Genomic DNA, 18,650 nt, shown 5'->3' with positions numbered 1-18,650 from the left:
AATCCGGACGTCATAATAAAAAAGTCGGAAAACACGACTGCGTTCCAACAGTTTGCGCTATTGCCAAACAGTGCCGTAGGCAGCTATTGAACCATTTTAGGAATATATTTTTCCTGTTGTTTTCTTATTACAATCCGATCGCGAATGTCGACCGGCTTTCGTTCGGAGCGGATATTTAGCTCAGATGGTGTTGTGATACCGCCGTTACGTGACTGTCTAAAGCCAACAAACGAAACGAAATTTTGAAGTCGATATGAAAAACCACAATTTTGACCAGGATTTACGTTCCTGTGGATGTAGAGTCCACAATCACAGGAACGCATCATAGTCAAAGTAGACGGTTTCAGGCATAGACTTATTATGTCGCTTGCGCGAAAGATAAAGGGATACCAATTGCAATACAACTTGCACCTTAGTAGTTCAAGTAAAGCTTCCAAAATAATCACTCATTCTAAAGTTCAATCGCTTGAAGTTTGTGATTAATTTTTCTCCCAGTACAATTTTGTAGCTTTTGGCAAACCTCTCCTTACTTCCATTTTCAGAAGGAAAATTGCACGTAATAAACTCGATTCAAAATAGCTATTGAATAAATGACCCTCTGGGTTGATCCGCTTTATATTTGTGTTATAAAAATTTGATTTGCAATGGTTTTTATGACGTAGATGAGCGGATACTTACTCGCGGTAGAGCATGTTTTATTTTCACGCGAACCGGAAACTCAAATACATTGCGCCAACATATACTATTTTGTTCATATATACACAAAAAAGGATAATGTTTTATTATCACATCGAAATTCCCAATCAGATATGGTATGTATGGATCTTTATAGAGGTAAAAGTACGTATCGCAGGCGTCAATTAGTAAAAATGGAAATGATTAGAACTCGGCGAAAATGACGTGGACTCGAAATTGAATCCGAGTCCAAACAATTCGTGGATTCGACTCGAATCCGGACTCGTCCCATCCCTACTGTGGAGACCTACCTATAATGTTATTGTCGTCAAATTTACAACCATGGCAGTCATGGTATAAAATCGCCAATTCTAGTTCAATGAAACTTTTTATCGAGGTAACACACAAAATTTAAAATAAAACAGATTTGGGATAACTAACTATAGACGTTTGTCAGAACATAAGGCAATGACGTAAGGCGTACGTTTCGCTTATAAAAAATGATTATAGCGTAATTTTAAAAAGTACATATTATGTACATAACTAACATAAGAATTTAGCAAGTACAAATAACAAAAAAAATGTAACAAAATGAGAATGGATATTAAATTTTGTTATAAACCACAAAGAGAAAATTGCTGAAAATATATGCAGTTTCAGATTCGACAGTTTGCAAACATATATTTATAATAAAAATTTCCATCAGTTCATTTGCTTAATTAATACCGCTTAAGGCAATTGGCGAAATGCCACAAACCTACCATGTGACTATAGCAGTGATACACTCATCAAGTCTGAGAAATCACGTGTCTGACGTCATTTTTTCTCGTGTCAGAAGACATTGCACAAGCCAGGACCATAGACGATGCGTAGGAGTGCGCCCTGAAAGTTTAAACCGTCATATATTCATGCTTGTTTGTAACCTAACCGACATCTTTTTACTGCTATTTTTTTCTATTGAAATTTTTATTCAACTTAAAAAACTCAAATGGGAATGCACATGACTAACTAAAATGATATATATTTTCCCTTTAAACAAGCTCGAGTAATAGCGGACAGCGACATGTGAAATGATGAATATAATATATTAATACGTTATGAGTTAAAAACAGGATGAAAGAAAATGTGATCTGGAATATGCAGCATTTAATACCAAAGTTCGGTGTGCGATTGCGATCACGTTATGCAAGTGAGATCTCATACGAAAGTGGCATCAGTCATCATAGTCATCACATGTGCGAAAATCATAGAATAAGTTAGCATAGTAATAAGTAATATGAATATCCCTAAAGTTGTATTTTCACCAGGAACACACAGAGAAATGAACAAAAGGTGTTTAATAATAGATTTGCAAATATCAAAATGAAAACTAGAAAAGATTTTTCCAGACAAGAACCAGAATTGGGATTTTTTAATGCAGACGCATTGTGACGTAGCACGCAAAACGGCGAAAACATGTCTGTTCCGTTTTTGGTGGACAGTAACGAGCGGGGGCGATCTCTAAAGACAAGGATTGGTAGCGCTGTAAACGCTGTTCAGCGAATACAAAAGTTAATTGTTGCAATATTTAAAGCATAGATTGATGACTTGTTGGGACAAAATTTCTGAAGAAACCACACGTGCCTCGTGCAATATCAATCTTTATAATGATATTTTCTGCAAAATAATTTTTTTCGCTCTTACGTTTATATTGTAGATATTTTAAGAAATATTTGTCTACATTTGGGCTAATTACCTTGTAAATGACCGGAACTTAAAAATTCTACTATATACTACTAGTTACTGCACGCTTTTCGCATGTGCATTTCGCTTTGACCTGATCTTATTTTTTCCACGCTACTTATCGCATACGACATCATCCTTTGTGATACAACTTTGTCATATTCTCAAAATGTATTATTGGCTTTCAGATTTACGGTCAGTGCACATATTACAAGGTTGACATCAGTAATTACTGTCGAGCTTTATACCTATATTATGAACATCCACAATTACTTTTACTGATTGCTCTCACGCAAGCATGAAGTTTGAAGTGAGTAAAATAATGTAGCCTATATTTCACATGAGAGCAAACGTACGTATTGCGTACTTAATATTTGAAAGCTTTCAATTGCTCAGTGATTAGTACTAGCTGGTCAAAATAGCACTGGAAATTAGACAATACAAACGCGACCGTTGGGTTCAGCCATAGCAACCAATATCCCGGCTAGATTTAACCTCAGTAAATGCTCAGAATGCACGTTTCAATTTTGTTGGGTAACAAACTCAGTTCAGTTTATCGTTGCGCAGTTTATGAGCAACGATAGACAACCAGTCATTATCTTAGTAAAATATCCTTCACTATCCAGACGAATATATATAAACATTTACATCTACTATGGAAAGGTCAGTTCAGTTGGGTATTGTAGCTCTACTTTGCATGCAAGTTCGATCACATAGCTGGATAACATGTACGGATTACACAAAAAAGAACGATTACATGTACGATGTTGAAAAATGCCGGGGATGGCCTAGAGCTGCGAATAAGAATCTTCAAAAAACGAAAGTCTTTGCACAAGATACAGGTGGAGTATACTAGAAACTTTAGTTTCATCTTGGTTTAACTAGTGCGTTTCGACAAACTTTGGATACATTTATTCGTTGTCGGTGTTTTACAATTGAGATTTTCCCGCAGGTTCAAAAGGAATAGCCTAGCCTATATTGAACGAAAATTAAAAAATAGGATACCTTGGATATCACACCACAAGTCCAAGGACCTGCCTGAAACTTGAGAATAATTCCGCTCCACCCTCCCTAGAGAAAATATACCCTGATCAATTGTGAATATTATTGCTTTAGGATTTGACAAGAAGCCGTCCGAGAGCAATCCTTGTCAAGCTTCAAGAAACGATGATGCAAATTATGATGCAGGTCATCCAATGGCGGTATATTATCCCGGACAACAAGTAGTTTTAGCACATCCTATGAAAGTGAGTTTCTTCGCTAATATTCAATGTTAATATAATATATATATATATATGCCTATATGTTCACTAGTATAGTAAGGATCATGACTTGCAAAATCCTAGCAGTGCACCTCCGCGTCTCTTCTTAGTAGGTATGTAACTATGCTTTAATGATAAATGCCACGTTACAGGCCTGAGAAGTTCTGTAGAGAGTCATGAATTTGGGCTCATTCGTCTTTGGGATTGCTGGGCAAATCTGTCTCTGGAAACTCCTTCTTGTTTCTGTAGATAATTCTTTTTATATACATTCATTTGCAATATATATGTGTGTGTGCTTGTAGAAAGAATTAACTGACACGAATAAGCGGGGCTGGATAATCATGAGACGCAATCTACGTAGGCTAATTATTATTCCCTATATACTAGTTCAGGTCCCCAACTTGTTCCGCCATTTTTAGGGAAACAATATGGAGCGGATAAACCAAAATTTTTGCGAATTTAACAGAATCACGGAGCTGACACATGCACTAATATCTACATACCAGACAATGGAAATTATATCTATCGCGGATCCAGGAATAGCGATGATGATCCTCCATTTAGTGAATTTAAAAGAAATCTGGTTTTTAATCTTGGGGTGTCGTCATTCGGACAACAAAATACAAACCCAAGCGAATATCCAAAGCCAGGATTTCAAAATGCCCCGGCATTCTGCGACAAGGCTGTTGCAACCACGGACTCGGCGCTAGGGACCTATAGTTTTAACGTTCCCAGCCTTAGCCCAGGTAAGGATTAATTAAATGACATGTCATAAAACGTTTCAAGCAGAATAGGTCCTGGAGAATGAAGCGAATAAAATATGTCCATATGAGTGTGAAAATTGTCTTAATTAATACACAATTATATTTTGCTACACTCAGTAACCCAGGCACATAACACATAAAAAAATAAGATTCACTTACATTTTTTACTTTCGATCTACTACTTTCAGATATATAGTACCGGTACCAGCTTAACCAAAAACAGCTTAACGCCGCACAAACAATAAGTTGTATTTTTTGCCCCCAAAAATATATGTTCAGTTAAAAATATTATAAACTGCTCTATGGGATCGTAGACTAAGAAGTAAACTAATCTCTACAAAGTAACATAATAAAATTAAATCGTATTGCTTACATGTCACAAACTAAGTGGCAAATTCGATGTTTCAGAACTTATTTACGTACACTGAGAGCTTTTCATTATGACAGGTCGTTACACGTTCATATGGGTGTGGGCATTCAACAGTCCAGAGGATCTATACAGCACGTGCTTTGAAGTTGAAATTGTGCGCAATAAAAATGAGCGGAATAAGAAGCTGCGGGTAAGAATATTGATTTGCCTTCCTATTTTAAAACATTCGTTTTTTTGCCCTCTAATTTCAATGCCCTTGCACATAATAATATACAAAACTTTCCATAAGATTCTCCAATATAGCAATTTTCTACTCACCCCGCCTTGAATTATGTCATCTGTAGTAGCATGCTTCAAAGCTGTTGTTCGGCATCTTATTTCACATGAAAATACTATTTGTTGCTAACCTATTAAATATTCAAAACGATCTAATATTCAATTCAGGATAACGGTATTTACGACTTTAGTGAATCATGTGGGGGAATGACGTCCAATCCCTCAATTCAAGGCAATTGTAATGATGGTGAAGATGATGTGGATACAAGCACAACGAACTGCCCCACCTGCGGAACTATCATTAAGAAGCCAGTCAATTTACTATTGTTGCTTTTAGCAATGGCGTTGCTTTCGAACTTTGTCGGGTAGTTGGCCCCTGAAAGATTTATTGTTGATTAGTGATGCAAGTCTTCAAAACCAGTTTTTTTTTAATATATACAATTCCTTTTCGCGTGAGCCGCTGGCGCGCTTATTAAGGAAATAAAATACTTCATCGCAAAAATTCGTTTTATAGATTTTCTCTCAAAGAAATACTGATGTCCGCCGCCTTCAAATATGGATTGGCAAAGTCAAAGCAGCTCCATAAGTACGTAAAGATTATCGCATCACATGAACTAAATCGATTCATTGTAAATAGTCAGTTTATATCTAAGGAGATATGAACGCAGCAGTCGAATCACAGCCACACTCATTGCCAGGAATGTCCCACAAAAACATTTACAGGTGGCCCACAAACGAACTTATTAAAAATTGCTGGAGTAATTGATAAGTTAGTTAAACCTCGATTGTAGTAGCAATGAAAGATGATGTTGTTTTTGCTACTGAGTGGCAATTCTCTTTTTAATTATTGAAGTGGATGTGTGCATCTTTGCAAAATAATTTTTTTTGTAGTTCTCCCTTACACGAGCAAGTTAATGGGCCACCGATTTTTCTGCGCCATAAAAGTGGGCCACGAAGGTAGAAAAGGTTGAGTACAATTGCTCTATTGAGAGAAGACCCAATCGGAGGAACATTTAAAAAAAAATGCGAACGCTCTTTGCACGATACGCCACGCAGGTGAGGTTTGACAGAGGCATGTCAGTCTCGTATATACAGTTTGAAATGATTAATTACCCTATGTACAAAAACTGAGCCATCGTGCAAAATCATCTGTGCAATGACAAGCGTGTTCCCACACGCAGCACAACCACTTTCAGGTAATTTTTTACCGTGAATTACACTACTTCTTTAACATCGAATGTAATTTATGTGGGATGCAACTAAATTTTTTCCATTTAACCAGAAAATTTCCTTTGCATTGCATTCCTCTGCGCGAGAAATCAAGTGGAAAATGAAGAGCGTGCAAAACACTGGGGACAGATCAGAAGTTTATTTTAATATTAGAATCCAGGCTTGTGGACAATCTTTTGCCTTTGTCCATATCATTCTATGCACTGCCTTTGTGTCGATTAGGAAGTCTAAAATTAAACCACTCTTACCCTATCCATAAGAATCGGATGCCCAACAGTTCAAGTGATTGGCTGGTAAAAATTCAATTTTTTTTCGACATACAATCTATCATGTGACGAAATGTTCCTGACAGACACTACTAGTACAATATTTATTTTAACAACAGAAATATATACAGCCTTGACTATTTTAGTCACTAACAAATTCAAAACAAGAATATAATACAACAATATATGAAATAAAGGAAATATGAAGAATGAGTTTAATTTATGTGTCAATTGGCCGTCCAGCAGCGAAGTCAATCATAACAAGGCGATAAATGACCTTGTCAGGCAGATTTTCCAGAATTCTGTGAAACATCGTCCATTCCATCAAAAAATCCAAGTTTCATACGCTAGAAAACTGGTGTTTGTGGATAGAACATTATGTTACGAAACTTTTCGTGAAACTCGGACAGAAGCAAAGGCCAAATGAATAATATGTGACATTTATATAGGCATGCTCAAAACTTCGAAACATGATAAAATAAATCAAGGTATAGCAAAGTGACAAACGACATATCAAAAACATGTGCACTTAAAAATGTTTGCACACCTAATTCTTTCGAACACTACTATCCAACACTCATACACATATGCCACTTGATTTGAAATTTATGGGAATGACGAAACTTGAAATTCTGTAAAAGCACCTAAGCTACAATATTGAACGACAAATGTGCTACAAGTTTCAAATGATGATGTAAAATTTTTAAATATGAAAGTAAATAAGAAATAGATTAAGAAATGCTTATCTATGATGAAACGTCCAAATTGTAAGACAAGATATTATTCTTACATATGCATCCAAGAGGTTGTATAGTTTTAACAAAAATAATTCCATGTTCAGAATGGAGTCCAATTGTGTTATTCAAAATTAAAGATTAGTATTTTGTTCACAAATTTTACACCTAAATATATTCATTAAATACTTTAAAAGCACATTTCATATTCATATAAATAAACGAAGTCAACCTTGATTATTTTGAAACAAAAACAATTAATTTAAGTTAAGTTTAATATCAATTGCAATAAAATTTAGGAAATAACCGAGGTAACGTTTGGGATCACAGCTATTTTCAAAAAGTAAAGAAGATACAGGCAATGGTTCAGGTAAAAAGAGAATTAAAATCAAATAATGAAATCCAAAAGTAACTTTTGATGTTTAATGCTCATATATCCATAACTTTTCAACACATTCAGTTACATAAAGAATATGTTTTAAGCCTTCTATCGCATTATAATATTCAAACAAAAGTTGATTTGCGATTCAATTTCAAATCGGACAATTTAGACAGTATTGAACCCTATAAATACTGAAATGCTCATAACCAGGATCTATACATAGTCAATTGAGAGTCTGAGATGGATTCAGTCAAGATTTGTTTTGATTAGAACTCACTACTTTCAATCTTAAGTCTAATATAATGTTCATAATCACCCATACCATCATAATTTCCTTAAGAGTGAACACTGGCTCCTACCGATGGGCCTAATAATAGAATAAATTCAATTTTTCGCCATCAGTATTATAAAATAATGTTAGTGGCCATTGGATGCATAATAGTACTCAAGTCAAGAGTAAATTGAGAACATAATAAATGAATGAGAAAAATGTGAAGTGGAAAATAAAATACATGAATAATACACAAAAATGTTTCATTGAAATAGTTGTAATAAGGTAAGTAAAGAATACTTGTAAACTATTAATTATTGTTACTTTTACCGAATCGCCATTCATGGACAAAAAAGTATGGGTTTTCCCATGGAAACTATGCTGATAAACTATATGTTAATAAGCTGCCTCTATTATATAATTTCTGCAATAGAAGAGGCTACTAAAATATAAAAACAATGTAAACTTTAAAAAGTATATAAATTACTAGCCAAAAAACATCAAATTTACTGAAATTTTCCATATATTTAACATTACATTTTTAGCGATACATTTATTGTAATTTCCGAAATGTGTCAATTGCTTCACTGCATAACTTTTAATTATATTATATAAATATTGTCAGGTAATAATTGGATGGAAATCTGAAAAAAATGATCAATTAAGAGCCAGCAATTGCCTTGAGTTTTGAAACCAAAATAAGATAGATATTACATGACAGGAACAAGAAATAGCAGAAAATGCCTGACATCACCTTATAAGTTACACATATTGAAGGTAAATTTCTGATGATAATATTTATTAACTTCAGTTGCCTGAATTGTTATGAAAAACTTTCTGAAAAATGATTGATTTGTGTTAAGTTCTCAAACATCAATAATCTAACAACAGTTGAAGGATCCAATTTGTAGTTGTACAGGATTCAATCAATAATATTTCGCACTTTTGCTAATTATATAATGAAATATAGTTTACAAAACTTGCCTAAATATTAGATTAATCATGAATATTGTTTCAATCAAAATTTTGGATATCTATTTCGATCTTTTATCACCAATGACAGTTTAAAGTGGTTTGTCAAGTCAGACGCCACCTGAAATATTTTACATTCTCACTCTCTGTATATCAAACGGAACAAACTTAGAGACGAGTTGTATTTACATCACTCGATGATAACTCTTCAGAAAAGTCATGCAAAGTCGCAGGAGCGAAAAAGTAATCACCTCTCGGTGCAGATACGTATCTAAAAATAGAAGTGATGATTGAAGAGATTGAGATTGTGATTGCTTTATGTAAAGATGAAGGTGACAAATGTGACTAAAAAAATTTCTTATTCCAAATAATTTTTGAACATGGAATATTGAATATATTTGAAATGCATTCACTTTTACTACAGAAAATTGCACAAATCATTGTAAATCCTTGTGAAATGAATTAGGTGAAACAAAATAATTGAGACAAACATCGATTCGATTGATATTCAAGTCATAATAATGATTTATCAAATGGAAATATTTTATGTTATATAATTACTATACTGGATATCACCGATTTCGAATGCCTCCATATATTTCACATTCCTGGAATGACATAGTGCATATGCCATAATACATTTAATATAGAATTCAAACTATTTGATATATGTCATTAGGAAAATACATATCACCTAACATCGTTGTTTTTTATGACTTTAAATATGACAGAATGAACACACTGTCACAAATAAAACACTGTTACAACTAGGGTCAAAGGGAAGAATCATTACACAGTTTTTATGTAGACATGTTCAATATACTAATAGCCTAACATTTGAGAATTATCCAACATTATTTCATAATGAATCACAATTTTATTTTCATTGTATGAAATAGAAAAAGTCCAACGCTTTTATTCCGATTGCCCAGATTTCTATCATAAAAAAAATTCACTTACTTGAATAAACTAACACAATTATGCCAGAACATAGGCCTCGACAATTTTGTTAAATAACTCCACTCATTTTGATCAGGATCGTACATTTCAACTGTATCAGTCAACCCAAATCTCTCATCGTATCCACCAGAAGCAACAATTTTTCCTTGATATTGAGTCACACTCCCACCCAAGTGTAGTTGAAGCATAGGCGCAATACGATCCAGCCATTTATTTCTGATGATAAATAAGTTTATAATATTCACTTTATAACAAAGTAATCTGTAGCATATCAGTATCCATACAGAACATCATTTAATTGCTCTTTTTGACATGATACAACTATCTTTAAATTTTCGATATATGTCAAAAAACACAAGGCAAAAAAAATATTTAAATGATCTAGTTTAATTTAAATAACTCAATATCCGTATTGAATAATGTTAAGTTCTTTTAGGTTGAAGAGCAGGATAAATATTCAGTTATATAGGTTACAAAAAAATAATACAGCCGCAAAATGTGAACTGACTAATGTCATAATATCTGAGTTCATACGAGAGTGGATTGAAAGAGAACAAGGTTGGTGTTGTGCAATATTTCCTCCCAAGGGACACACAGAGTAATAGTTAAGTACATCATGGATTCATGGTGAACAACTTTATAAATAAAATGAACCTGGGACATTTTGTAGCATGCAATGTTTGATAATAAAAACAAAAACTAAATTGAATGCTAGTTTTAAGATTATTCACAATAATTGCCTTCTACCTAGTTGTTTCTCTGATTATATTTTCTTAATTTATTGCAAGTGTCGCATAAAGAGTTTTTTTTTGATGATAGTATCAAAAAAATAAATAGTTCCGAACAGATATCAGAAAGAAAAACTATTTGTGATTTCAGAATAATCCAATAGAAACTGAGAAGTGAAAGCAAAACTTCAACTCATGCCAACCTGAGATTTCAATTAGAGGATAAAACTGAAGCTTTAGGCCTCTGCTTGACACCAATTTTGTATATATGAATATATAAGTAATACCGGTAATTGTTTCTAATTTTTAGTCCAATTACACGAGATAAAAAAATATATAGCGAATCAAAAATGAGAAACCAATGATCAGACAAAATTTCCTTACTTGACAGGGTCATAACCAATGACACATCTCGAATCTTCATGTATGAAATATAATTTTCCAGATAAAGCCGTCAACGAAGGTACAAATGATGACTGACAAACAACAGACATGTCACAATCTAATAAATTCCAACCATCTGTACATAAAGATAAGACCTGATTCAATGCATGAAAATTGATTTAGCAATTGACATACAGGGATTATATTATATTTTCAGCATGGACGAGGAAGTGTCCATGTTTGATTGGCTCTAAATTTACCTAATAAGGACTTCAAATTTAAAGTTTTCAAAAAACATTTTCAACCCAATAATTCACATATTGTATAGATCTTATCCCCCATCTTTTAGTGCAAAACGTTCGTACCTATTTTGGGGTTGTAAACCTGGAATGTTATTTTATTATCAATAACACCCGATCCGATACAGTATATCTTTCCATAACAAGCAGCAACAGAACAGTTATTCACAGGATATGACATAGAACAAATCGCATTCCAACTTTCTGTGTCTTCATCATAACGCTCACAACCTTCAACACTAACCTGAAATTGATGGCAATAACGATTGTTTTTAAGATTGCATTCATAAGTACAGTAGGGAAAATGTATAAAACAACTCAATCGTTTGGTAAACTATGGTTTTCAACTATTACCAGTCCAAGTTAGTTATTGATAGTTACAAACAGCCACATAAAAACAACAACTCAATATTTTTGCTTCAAGTTGGTCTATCAAGTTACAAGTACAGCAATGTGTGTAAATAAATCAAAGAAGACCCAAAATGCCAGTTTCGCAAAAGATATTTACCATGCAAACCACTTAATCAAAAATATCTGACCAATAAACATAGCCCCAACAAAATCTTTTACAGTTTCTTCACTCCTTTATTATGGTAATGATCTTTTATTTTTCCTATTTATTAATTTGGACTTTTGAATATTAAGCTTCAAAACTTTAAAACTGAAAGATTTTGACATACAATACTGAGAGAGGCAGCAATATTCGAGAAAAATTTCTTACAACATAGATAGAACGTTTCATTGATACAGAGGCATGATATTCTCTTGCTTGTAACATGGGTGATATCTCAACCCATTCGTTAAGCTGAGATTTATATCTCCATGCAGTATTGAACATTTGGAAACCATCAGAACCACCTGCAAGTGACACAAATAAAAAGAAAAATATAGTACTCGAAATATGAAAGGTATATTACATTTCAAGGCTTCCTCATTGTTAAGAGTATGTAGAGTATTATATTCCTAATAATATTGTTGTTTCTCTGATTCATTTTTTACAAGTATTTTCGTCGAACATTCTAATAGCATTGAGTATAGAGTACCACCAAATTTATATTATAGATTATGATGTTTGAAACTTGGTTTAAGAAAGAGACCAACATCTAATATAATATTAAATGAAGTTAGTGCATTTCAATTCCTATATAAACGCTATTTCGCATTCAAGTTGCCATTATGTCATTAATCGAATTCCCTACCTGTGACAAATAAATCATTATCAAGCACCACAGCTGAATATCCTCCTCTCATATTTTCAGGAGTTTCAGCGAGATATCTGCTTCTGCAATGGTTGTTTTGCGGATTCAAGCATTCTGCATTCACCAGTTCATCACAGTCATTGTTACAGCCACCAAGGATAATCAGGACTTCAGCAATCCCTAGGTAAAATTTTTATACTGTATATATATCATATATATATATATGGTCATTTTGTGGTTAACAACACTTTTATTGTTGTATATTAAACTACATATGTTTCCTTGTTATATTGTCTAACATGCGGTGCTCTCATACCTTAAAGTTTGTCAAGGTCAATGTCAAAAAAAAAGTTTCATCCAAAAGAACTTTAAATTTTTTCCCAAGCGGATGATCGAAGAAACGCATATAAATGTCTATTATATAGAATAAGATGTGTTATAGTATCTTGATGTTTGAAAATACCGAATTCTTTAAGTAAATAAACCATATAAAAAAGACTGCTAAAAATTGAAACAAATTTATGCCAGTTACATTGTTGAAAAATTGACAAAATTGGCAAACAAACACTCCAAAGTTTTATTCAATTCATAAAATCCATTATGTTGGATATATAGAGAAGTACTTGGCTAGGCATTTTCTAACCAGTGATCGTGCAAACTATTATTAAAAGATTACCAGTTGACAGCCGAGGCTGCATTCTGATTGAATATTTTTCATGTCTGTCTAAATCGCAATTGTGAAAATCTCGAGATTCTTTAATTAAATCCAGACACAGTGAAAAATTTCTCATTAGTACGTTCGTTTCTATCTTTGTCAAAATATAAATTCTTCGAATGAATGGAAATCTGATTCGCTCCATCAGCCTGGAAGATAAATTTTAAATAAATACTACTAATCTATTCAAACAGCAAAAAAAACCTTCGTGTGCCTATTACACAACAACAAGTTGAAATGCGAACAATGGTATTTTTGTTGGGTTTCTGAGTAATTACTTGCAAACTACTTTTGTAAAATCATGCCAATAAACGGCGAAAAGTTCAGGCCACTGAAATGAAAAATTAAAAACTGCAAAATCATGTTGGTTTTATTGATTACAATTCTTGTTTAGGGTCTCATCAAATTTATGTGTGAAATCTACTTCAAAGTAATATTGAAATGTAAAAATTACTGTTTACTCAGAAAATTTGTCTTATTTGCTACAAAATAAATATTCAAATTTGATACAATGAATCAGTTTAGAATAATGAATAAAAATTGGCCTGATTATAACGAATAAAACTATGATAATTCAGACATATCTATGGTTTTCTGACAGCAAATCTTGAGCATCTTGTTACTACTATGTAACTATCACATGATATCCTATGAAACCATAAGCTTCGGGGAATAGCATATTCCTAGAAATCAAATTGGTAATGATACGCAGGTAAAGAAGGCAAACGAAAAAATAATTGAATCACTTGAAGTTATGCGAAGCTAACTAGTAACCCCATTCTTCCGGTATGTTTTTGAGCTGGTGGGTATGTATACATATCATGCAAGGATGCTGTACCAAGATTAAAAATGACTGTTCTTCAGTCAAGCATATTCCACCTTAGCCTAGTTCTTCATTATTCGAAAATATGATTGTCTGAGGAAGTGTGATCCCAATTAGACGAAATATCACAGAAATACCAATTTGCAGTAAGACTAATGACTTACGCAGGAATAACATACAATACTTAGGTGGACACATTATATTTCGCTCTTGTTTGCTCCTGTCATCAATGCTGCTTGTTTGAGCAAGCCTTATACAAAACAAAATAATAAAAACCACACAAAATCAAACCAGTAATGATAATTTGAAAAATATCCCAAGTTGTTGACTATAGGTTTGTAAATAAGATTAATATAAGATCAAAAATAAATATGAACCTTGTGAAATACTGCATTCTTGAGGGAACATCAACCTTCATCCAGAACAAACAAATTTCATAAGCATTTTCTTCTTTATCAATATTGAGATCTTTATGGGAAATGATCTTGAAGGAAAGAAAAAAAAAACATAGCATGAACCACTCGAATTGAGATTATTAGTGTGAAACTAGTGATTTAGAGAACACTGGTGATACTGGTGAATGGTGGTGATTTACAGAACAAAAATTATTTGCAGTATGTTACGGCGGAATTGCAACTGAAATATTATACCACTGTTCAAAGAGAAGAAAGTAATACAGCAAGAGTAGCAATATTTTATCTGAAAAGAAAGTTTAAAAAAATATTTAGGTAAACGGAAGGAATAGCATGAATAAAATGAGCCAAATTAGGCAACATCTGCTCAGTGAGGGCCTATTTACCATCTGTGCAATGAGAAACCCTACGGGAACATTTTTTCTATGTCCATTCTTGTCAAGTATTTAATTATGAATGAGCACAAATTTGAATGTGATTTGCAAAACATTTAAAATTTGAACACAAAATTGTAAACCATTACACAAACAAAATGAATTCAGTTATATCAAAAGAAGGATGAACAAATATTAAATTTTGAAATATTAAACAGTTTAGGACAGCGGTGTGAGACATATAACCAAACTAACTTTAGGCATCTAGCTATGCGTTTTGACTCAAGGTTGACTCAAACAAGAGCTTAAAAAAAGTTCAATGTTGAATAGATTTTTGAAGGGTTATTTACTGCATTTTACAAAGTTAATTGGAAATTTAGCCAAAAATCTTGATTGGCTTTGTAAACTATTTACGAATTTTTGAAAATTGTGACAGAAAGTCCAGACTTTCAAACTATAAGAAAAACCAATCAATCAGTCTATTCTAAGAAATTTGAAATTGAAATTCAATTTATCAAAATAAGTTTCGAGAGAGTCCAAGATATTGATTTTTACAAAGCATATATCATAAAATGATATAATCACAGCCAACATGCTATCAATATCATCATCATAACATGTCATTTTATTTTAACTTAGCTTTCTTTTTCAAAATGTTGATAGTGTGCTTTAATAACAGCCAGAAATGTGCTGAGAAGTCTGATTGGTACTTGTAATGCCATAACAATTTCAATTTTAAGACATCAAATTTGTTCAGGAATTGTTGATCATGTATGGATAGGTTATTCGTATTTTTTTTTTTTTTAAAAAGTGATGATATTTAATTGTAATCTTCCCTGGGAATAAAACTTGGTGTGTGTCACCAATTGCGCATTCATTTCTATATTAAAGCCTAGATATTTGGCTAACATCCTATTTGAAAAAAAAATGTATTGTGTGAACTGTGAACCATCTTCCCCCCCCCCCTCCATTCCCCTCTTACTCCAAGAATTACCCTAACCTTTTGAAGTTTTATATTCATTCTAACCCAGACGAGCCAGAACATGTCATTGAATCCTAAATAACCACATGAGTGACATGCACTATACTACAAATCAGTTGGTTTTAAAGGTTCTGTCAGAAAAGTAGTAATTTTCAATTCATTATTCTTACCTCTAACAATTTATTGAAATTCAAATTCATGAAATCCTTTGTAAGAGTGACCTCAACAATATGCTGTAAAGTGTAATTGAACGACATTTCTGCAAGTTTAGAGCAGGATAATCCATCAGCAAATCTCTCTATATTTAAGCTGTTACTTGGATGTAAATGCTTCAGAAGGAAGTTACCACAAGCATCTTTGATTGTAGGGAACTGGTAAAATATTAAATGAAACCAGACATCAGCAAGACTTTCTGTCATTTCAATTCTATGAAATTAATTTCTATTGAGACTAATTGACAAAAATTCTCAGGCAAGCAGTTCATAAGGATAAAATTTTAGATCACATGTTACAGCATTACTCCAATTAACCCACATTATTGCTGAAAAGAGAATCTGCTCCAATGACACATAGATCTTTTCTATTTCAGAATTTTGTCTTTTAAATAATTTCCATTTCAACTAATCAAAATGAAACTAATATTTGTCTTTAAACGTAAATTTAACATAGAAAAATCACGAATTCACTGCAAAAACTTGCACAAATAAGTATTGTGTTATAATTCATAAGAAAACATAATATTCATATAACTTAAAATGGACCATAAATAAAGTGTTTTACCATAAAAGATTATTTCTGAATTATCCTCAACAAAGATAAATTTATTACATGTAAAAAACATGAAATAAAAAATCAAACGTACTTGAAATAGATCAGCAGCCTTCATTAATCTCTCAACATTTTCTGTATTGATTTCAACTTGACTCGTATAACAAAATTCAATGAGGAGTTCCATGGTGTCTGGATCAACATCAAATATACTAACAGAATCTGAGAAGCTTTCACGCATTCTTCCTCCAAACATTCCTCTATAAATAATGAACTGTGTTTTAGTTTTAAAATATATTTTGTTAACATAGGTTAAAAAACAAGCTGTTCATTTTGATACAATAGTCATTGGACAGAAAGCATGCTTAGCACTTTTTACTTTTTTTGTTATTTAGGGGTGGTCTGAATAGTTTAATTTTAAAATACTTTCGAACCATTTTCAAATATGGAATACTGAGTCTCGCAATGTGTGTGTCAAGATAAAGATTTATATTAAGCATTTTTCATGTATAAATAGGTACAGATATGATTTCTAAATCAAGTCATCAATTGGGTGAAATCTGTTTAGATTGTTTAATTTCAAAAGATATTTTCAATATTAAATATATGTATTATCGCATGTTTTCGAGAATTCAATTTGAACAGTCATTTTGAATTATTAAAAAAAATCTCGTGATTCTCCACATTGTTTTATCATCATCAAATTTTTTTAGATGTTGTTGGAAGCAGAGAAAAGATATGTAAGAAGGATATGAGAAACCATGAATGCTAGTTATAACTAAATACAATATTACAATAAACATAACATCACTATATATATATACATTAGAAGGAACACTAACAATATTTTAAAGTAATAAAGCAGTCAAAAGAAGGAATTTAGTCCTACATCAGATGAACTGCATTTATAAATTGCATTTAAACGCATTTGAGGGAGCCATGGCCAGCAAGTTCAAGCAGGATTTGATTTGAAGCAGATGCATGATGTTTGTTGAAATAGGCTGGTACAAATTACATTTTGAAAACATACCTGAAGTAATCACTCGCTGATGCTAATACTATTCTATGGCACATGAACTTAAATTCTCCAACACATATTGTCATATCAAAAAATTTTTTCTCCAGACGTAGATCATTCAGACCGGTCAAAATTCTGGAACTGAATGTGCTGTCGTTGAAGCAATATGAAAATGAAGAATCTGACAGATCCAGCTCATCGCAGCAGTTCATTTCCATATTCACAGTGTGTACCTAGTCTATTTCCGTATTCTAGTATTTGCTTTTTTGATTTAAAAGAATTCCTATCGATTGAATAATGTCATACTGTTTGCCAACTGAAACAGGTACTGTAATGTGAACCAGTAAATGCAAGAATTTAAACTTCAGAGCTAATAAAAAACATTTCAACGGGTAATATAAAATACATTAAGTAGATTCCATGCACACGTTGGTACAAACAGAAAACGCTGACTCAAACACGTAGGTCGTAGCAAAAGACAAATGTAAAAAAATTTTAATTTCCTCTTCTGACAGCAATGAATATTCGTTCGCATTGCTTAACCAAAAATATTCAATTCGGCTTTTTGATTAAAATCAATCATTGAAAATCGATCAGACTCTTTTCATATCGTTGCAGACCCTCTGTGCAGTCATCACGGACCCCCGGTTCGGGAAACCTTGATTCAAATTTATTACGGCCATCAGATGACCGAGATTGCGTTTTTTTGCTAAAAATGCACAAACTAAAATCGCACAAATGCTAAGATAAATTTTTTTTCCTTTTGTAAATCAGATTATTTTTTTCCGAGGAATACAATGGTGACGTTCTTAGATTGCGCTTTGTTTTAGTTCATTGCTACGTCGACAAACCAGCGACCGCTGATAGTTACCGTACCGTGCTTGCTGCATCGAAACACTGTGCTGCTGTACTGGTAGTGTAACAGTAGCTCGGAATATTGTCTCCTTGACAACTAATGGCACAATGGTGAAATGTGGCTTGGGTTAGAGAAAAAGATTTACATATATTAGGTATTTATCCCTGGGTACCGGTACTGAGGTAAGGAAAGCTGATACAGTGATAA

At 32.8% G+C, this 18,650-nt stretch overlaps 2 protein-coding genes across 2 annotated transcripts; one reads left to right on the top strand and one right to left on the bottom strand.

The window, feature by feature from the left end:
• Positions 1-2,973: 2,973 nt before the first annotated feature.
• LOC120328797 (uncharacterized) lies at positions 2,974-5,530 on the top strand. The gene is made up of 5 exons (XM_039395338.2): positions 2,974-3,239; positions 3,514-3,644; positions 4,126-4,405; positions 4,871-4,983; positions 5,238-5,530. Exons 1-5 carry the CDS (start codon positions 3,053-3,055, stop codon positions 5,436-5,438), a joined length of 912 nt encoding a protein of 303 aa, XP_039251272.2. The 5' UTR covers positions 2,974-3,052; the 3' UTR covers positions 5,439-5,530.
• A 1,111-nt stretch (positions 5,531-6,641) lies between these two features.
• LOC120327959 (kelch-like protein 21) lies at positions 6,642-18,620 on the bottom strand. The gene is made up of 11 exons (XM_078114224.1): positions 17,600-18,620; positions 16,664-16,829; positions 15,972-16,172; positions 14,410-14,516; positions 13,171-13,358; positions 12,495-12,674; positions 12,017-12,153; positions 11,362-11,539; positions 10,997-11,132; positions 9,885-10,100; positions 6,642-9,195 (listed from the first exon to the last, which is right to left on the bottom strand). The coding sequence occupies exons 1-11, from the start codon at positions 17,803-17,805 to the stop codon at positions 9,093-9,095; spliced, it is 1,818 nt and encodes a 605-aa protein (XP_077970350.1). The 5' UTR covers positions 17,806-18,620; the 3' UTR covers positions 6,642-9,092.
• Between the last annotated feature and the right edge of the window lie 30 nt (positions 18,621-18,650).

Source organism: Styela clava, chromosome 7 (genome assembly GCF_964204865.1).
Source record: "Styela clava chromosome 7, kaStyClav1.hap1.2, whole genome shotgun sequence".
NCBI classification, from domain to species: domain Eukaryota; kingdom Metazoa; phylum Chordata; class Ascidiacea; order Stolidobranchia; family Styelidae; genus Styela; species Styela clava.
This window is presented reverse-complemented; position numbering and strand designations above follow the sequence as displayed.

What these genes read in the sequence shown, in the direction of transcription:
- LOC120328797 (XM_039395338.2), top strand. Translation starts at nt 3,053, where the DNA reads ATGGAAAGGTCAGTTCAGTTGGGTATTGTAGCTCTACTTTGCATGCAA. An exon ending in AGTCTTTGCACAAGATACAG is followed by an intron (nt 3,240 to 3,513) that starts GTGGAGTATACT and finishes TTATTGCTTTAG; the next exon opens with GATTTGACAAGAAGCCGTCC. An exon ending in TTTTAGCACATCCTATGAAA is followed by an intron (nt 3,645 to 4,125) that starts GTGAGTTTCTTC and finishes CGAATTTAACAG; the next exon opens with AATCACGGAGCTGACACATG.
- LOC120327959 (XM_078114224.1), bottom strand. Translation starts at nt 17,805, where the DNA reads ATGGAAATGAACTGCTGCGATGAGCTGGATCTGTCAGATTCTTCATTT. An exon ending in GGTTTACAACCCCAAAATAG is followed by an intron (nt 11,133 to 11,361) that starts GTACGAACGTTT and finishes CTTTATGTACAG; the next exon opens with ATGGTTGGAATTTATTAGAT. An exon ending in ATTGGTTATGACCCTGTCAA is followed by an intron (nt 10,101 to 10,996) that starts GTAAGGAAATTT and finishes ATTTATCATCAG; the next exon opens with AAATAAATGGCTGGATCGTA.